The 5,381-nt window shown below is 48.4% G+C and overlaps 1 protein-coding gene across 4 annotated transcripts in view; it reads left to right on the top strand.

Moving 5' to 3' along the window:
- UBR1 (ubiquitin protein ligase E3 component n-recognin 1) overlaps positions 1-5,381 on the top strand; it is a 174,781-nt gene that overhangs the window by 80,671 nt on the left and 88,729 nt on the right. For all 4 annotated transcript variants that reach the window (XM_019519092.1, XM_019519090.1, XM_019519091.1 and 1 more), the window contains exons 22-24: positions 289-341; positions 1,644-1,746; positions 2,939-2,987. In XM_019519092.1, the coding sequence (XP_019374637.1) occupies positions 289-341; positions 1,644-1,746; positions 2,939-2,987 (205 nt within the window). The remainder of the gene's footprint in view (positions 1-288; positions 342-1,643; positions 1,747-2,938; positions 2,988-5,381) is intronic.

Genomic DNA, 5,381 nt, shown 5'->3' with positions numbered 1-5,381 from the left:
CCCCCCCCCCCCACTGCTTGCTTCTCTCTGTGTACTCTAGCACTTGCCTCCCCCTTCCCCTGCCATCAAGGATTTGAGTAAATATGGTACATTACTGTATAGATGTAAAAATGAATATCAGTTTGAGTGGCTTGTATTACAGGAAGTATAGGCTTATAGAAAATCTGCTATTAAATGTGGCACATTTGTACTTAATGAACTCCCATTTTAGCCCTTATTTTAAAATATAGCAATACTTAAATATATTTGTATGAATAAAAATATATTCCACGTTAAATATTTTAACAGGAAAACAATGAAACTGGCTTGGAGAACGTAATTGACAAAGTCGCCGTGTTTAAGTAAGCTCCAAATATTACTTTATGAATAACAATAGTGAAAAGTCATGCAACAGTCTTTAGCCTGTCTATCATCCTACACAAACTCTTGTTAAATACTTATTTTGGTGGCTTGAAACACATTTGTCTTCAATTGTTCATAGAAAAGTAAAGCAGATGATGAAAGTATTGACTTTTTTCTCAACTTCATTTTGAAGACTCTTAGGACTTCAGGAGTCTCACTTGCTAATGGGAAACATTTTCAAAGATTCACTTAATTTTTAGCAGTAATTTAGTACCAGATCTCCTCTGATGTTTCTTTTGGACCAGTGTTGCTCAAGCTTTTGGCCCCGTGGGTGAGTTGAGTGGTGCAGAGCCAGTCCACAGTCTGGATTGATCCCCATGTGCTGGGATTGGGCCCTGGGGCCCGGTGCCATCTTGCCCCTGTGTTCCAGGTTTGGGCCCCAAAAGCCTGATGCCACCCCCTGTCAGCTCCCCACACTGGGGTTGGGCCCTGGGGCCCCACGCTGCCCCCACATGCTGGGATTCTGTCCTGGGGCTTGGTGCTGCCCCTGCCTAGCTCTGTGTACTGGGATCTGGCACCCAATCCAGGAGGTGCTACCACTCCCTCACCACCAAATTTCTGGACCCTTGAGAAGCCTCATGGGCCAGATGACATGACTTCACATGCCAGGAGTTGAGGATCCCTGGTTTAGACAGATTTTTTCTAACTGACTTGCTTCACTATCAGAAATAAGTTGGCTTTCAATTTAACACTTAACCCAGTTGCCATACCTCCCCCTGCACTTCAGCTTCCCTGAAATCTTAGTTTGCCTGCTGCTTAAAAATCACCTATTACACATGGATGTTTGAACCAGTTTTGGTTCATTGTAATTTTTTTCAAAAAAATAACACCTTGTAACTTCAACTGCTTGAATTTCCATTCATTCTAAGTTGCTGGTGACTTGTTCCATTTCTATATAAGTAAAGATTCTTGGATATAGCTAGAAACTTTGTTTTGAGAGTAGAGTGGAATTCACCAGGTGCTTTTCCAATGAGAGAGATCTTCATGCATTATATTTATTAGTACCTAAGTTGAAAAGGAGCTAGAGATAATACAGTGTAAGTCAAACACCTGAAATTCTAGTTTAAAGCCTTGACTTCTGAATATTTAAAATCTGGTACTGCATTAAAATGAAATGTGTAGAGCTAGGTCTATGTTCTGTTTTACCATTGGTATTTCCTTAGGAAACATTGAATTATCTGTTTGTTTTAATCTAAATAAGCGTTGATGTGTTAATCTGTCCATGGAAAATGTTTTTTTAGGAAACCTGGGGTGTCAGGCCATGGAGTTTATGAGCTGAAGGATGAATGTTTGAAGGAGTTCAATATGTTCTTTTATCATTACACCAAAACCCAACACAGCAAGGTAGGCAATGTGAAACTCGCAGTGAAGGGTATATTACCATATCTTACTACATTTGTTTAGTCTAGTGCCCTGTGTGGCAGGGCGCTGTGGGTGCCTGCCACTTTAAGGGCCTGAGCCAAGCTGCCAGCAGGTGCCTGATTGTGGCAGCCATTTTAAATCTTTGGCTGCCTTTATAACTGGATCAGTTCCCTGCTGGCAGAGGAGGCAGCAGCAACATTGCCTGGCTTCAAGGCTGCTGGTATCATCCTGGAGGTAAGGGAGGAGCTGTAGGGGATGGCTTGGAGGCTCCTGGTCCTGGGCATGGCCTAAAACTGCACCCTGCTGGGAGTGGATGGACTGGTGGGGCTCTCAGTGGTGCAAGAGCCCCCAGGAAATGCCAGGCCAATGATCACCCCGGTGAAAGGTGAGTAGGGGTGCCTCAACCCCAGCCCTCACCTTTGGGTGGGTTAGAAATGACACCTGAGGCCAACCACAATCACCTGCTGCTCAAGTGGGGGAGTGAGAGTCCCCTGTGAGACCCTGGAGCACTTGTCATGGTGTATGCATAGGGAATAAGATCCAAGGAAGGAGCAGAGGTCAGGTAAGCTTCAGGAAGAGCCTGAGCCAGTTGGGAAGAGACCCTGGAGGGCCAGGCACGCTCCCTGGAGCACCTGAGGTGGGGGAACACCACTCCAGAAAGTGCAGGCAGGAAGCAAAGATCCCGCTGAGGGACTCTACTGGTCAATGCTGGGCCCAGGACCTAAGGGTCAGAAGGGCCAAGGGCCCACCACGAGGGATGGCCATGATGAGCAAGGGAGCTCTGAGTCCCAAATGGGTTGAGACGGGGCCAGGGCTTATGGAAGCTGAAGGTCCCCAAGGTTGGGGGCCACAGCTAATGGGTGAAGGTGAGGATCCAACTAACTGCCTGAGATACCATCTGCGAGGCTTCAGCTGCGGTGTAGGGGAGGGGAGGTACAGAGCCACCGACACCCCCTTAATATCAGGGTGCAACAATGGGCAGCCTCCCACCTTAATTAACAACTTACTAATTACCAGCAAGGCGTAACTGGCAAGACAGGTGGGCGGTGTGCCCAGAGGCAGGTGGGGAGCTAGTTGTGGCTAGCAGGGATGCCCACCTCGCCACACCCTGTTGCATTCACAACATAATTCTCCAGTGCTACTGGTATGATAACTTAGGTCGCTTTTCTTACAGGCTGAACATACACAGAAGAAGAGAAGAAAACAAGAAAACAGGGATGAAGGTAAAAGTTTGGATAGATGACTAAAGGAGTGTAGTGATTCACTTTACTATAGCTGTAATGCTGATAAGAGAGAAGCTTTGGGAGAGGACTTAATTGTACTGAGTTCAGTGTCACAAGTTTGAATGTGATCCAGATATGTATTGTCATAATTAATTACCACCTGATATATTTTTGGTGATTATTTTTTTTGGTTACAAAATAAGCAGTTTAGAGGGTTTTCAGTTTAATTTCTTAGGGACAGATGGCAAAGCATAAAACTTGATACCAAAATTACACAGCCTTCCTAATAGTCTCAGCAGATGAAGGGGACAAAAGTAACCTTTCTTCCTAGTAGTTGGTTCCTTTGAAATAAAACTGAGACTTTTGTTGCAATGTACTGATGGTTGTGCTGCCACCATTTGTAGCTATGCTGTGGAGGACTGCAGTTTAAAGTGCCATAAAGTCTGCTTTCAGAAAAGATTTGGATCTGGCCACCATCATCCACACCTGTATAACATTAGGCTTAGACTACTGTAGAGCACTTTACCTGGTGCTGCCCTTGACAACTGTCTGGAAACTGCAGCTGTTGCAGAGTGCAGTAGTGTTCCTTCTGATGGGGATGCATTACCAGGGGCACATAACTCCAGTACTTTGTAATTGCAGTAGCTTCCAGTAGTTTTCTAGGCACAATTCAAAGTGCTGTTACTGACCTGTAAGTCCCTAAATCATCTGGGCTCTACAGCCTAAGGGGCTGCCGTCTGTCTTATGCCCCATTTGTGATCTCTGAGGTCAGTCGAAAGAAACCTCCTACTGCAAGTACCATGAATGTGTCAAACTCGCTTGATGAAAACATGGGAGGTCATCGTTGGTTGTCACTCCTCAGTGCCTGTCAGAGCCTGAGCCTGGACATCTTCTGGAAATTCTGTAAGACCTCCCTTATTTGGACAGGCATTTAGCAAGCAAAGCTAAGCTGGGATATTGTTTGGAGCGGGGGAGAGGGAAGAAAGTTATTTAACATTTTATTTTAATAGTCTCAGTTCTTTTGTATATGGTTTTGTTCTGTTACTGCAAGCTTCCTTGAACCTGTGTTGGGATGAGTGGCATTTATGTCTAATAAACAGAGATCCTGGTTTTCTCTGTCTAAAACTGGCAGATTCTCTGATTAAAACACCCCCTGCAAATTCTGTGATTAAAAAACCTAAAATCCACATTTTTCATTGTTAAATGAAATGTCACTATATCTATTTCTATATCTGCCTCTATAATCAGTTGAACACAATGTTTTATTGATATATTTACAATTTAGAAGGCTACCAGTTCCTCAATCACCATAATACAATTATAAATACCTATAAATTTGGGCATTTGATTTTGGGTTTTTTATCATGGAAAATCAGAGCTCCCCCTGCACCCTTTGCAGAGTGCAGGTCCACCTGTGGCTGTCCTCCCCCACTGATTTGTGGTGATGAGCAGCCCTGATATGCTAGTGCCCTGCCCGTGCCATTGCCCTTCACTCCCCACCCACAGCCCCCATCCCCCATCCCCCAGTCCTACTGGTGCCCCTCACTCACAATTGCAGCCCCCTATCACCTCCTGCTTCCCCTCACTCCAACCAGAGCCCCTTGGCCTTGTCACTGCCCCTTACTCACAACCCATGGCCTCCTGCCCCCTCCCCAGCCCTGCTGCAGGAGACCCTCAGCTTGCCAGGGTTATGGGGCCAGGGACCCGGGTCTGCAGCCCCTAGTGGACCTGGCAGCAGACCTCAGCAGCAGCCCCACCCCCACCATGGGGGGCAGGCAGAAGTGGCCTGGTGGCTGCAGGCTCAGGGCTTCCCACCTTGCTGCCCTTCCCCTGGGGATCTCCACTGCCCAGCAGGCAAGACCCTGGGGTGAAGAGGCCTTATGCCACCACCAGGAGTCCCAAGCGGCCATGGCATGGCGCTCCCTGGTGGCCCGTCAGCAGCGGGAGGCACAACTTTGTGTCGCCACCCTTGCTGCTGCTGTGCAGGCAGGGGGTACCTTGCTGTGGTGGTGTGAAGCTCCCAGCGGCAAAACTGAGCCTCTTCTGCCCTGCTGTGATGGGATCCGCCTTCTGGGCTGTGGAGACCCCCAGGGGCAGGGCAGCAGGGTGGGGAGCCCTGAGCCTGCAGCTGCCCCTGCCCCACACACTAATCTGGGGGGGATGTGCCCCACGTTCCCGCCACCCAAGAGTGCATGCAGTGGTGGGGAACCAGCCCCCCTGCAGGCCCCCAGACAGCTCTGTCCTGCTCCCCAGCTGGGCCCCACAGCTGTGCATTCCCACCCAGATCCCAGGCCCCATGCACCGCCCCGGCTGGACAACACCCCCAGCCCTGCCCAACTCCCTCCCTTTCTGTGGGGGCCTCAGTTCCACCTCCCCCCCCCCCCCCCCCCACCC

Source organism: Gavialis gangeticus, unplaced genomic scaffold, assembly GCF_001723915.1.
Source record: "Gavialis gangeticus isolate Ggan-Ray unplaced genomic scaffold, GavGan_comp1, whole genome shotgun sequence".
NCBI classification, from domain to species: domain Eukaryota; kingdom Metazoa; phylum Chordata; order Crocodylia; family Gavialidae; genus Gavialis; species Gavialis gangeticus.
This window is presented reverse-complemented; position numbering and strand designations above follow the sequence as displayed.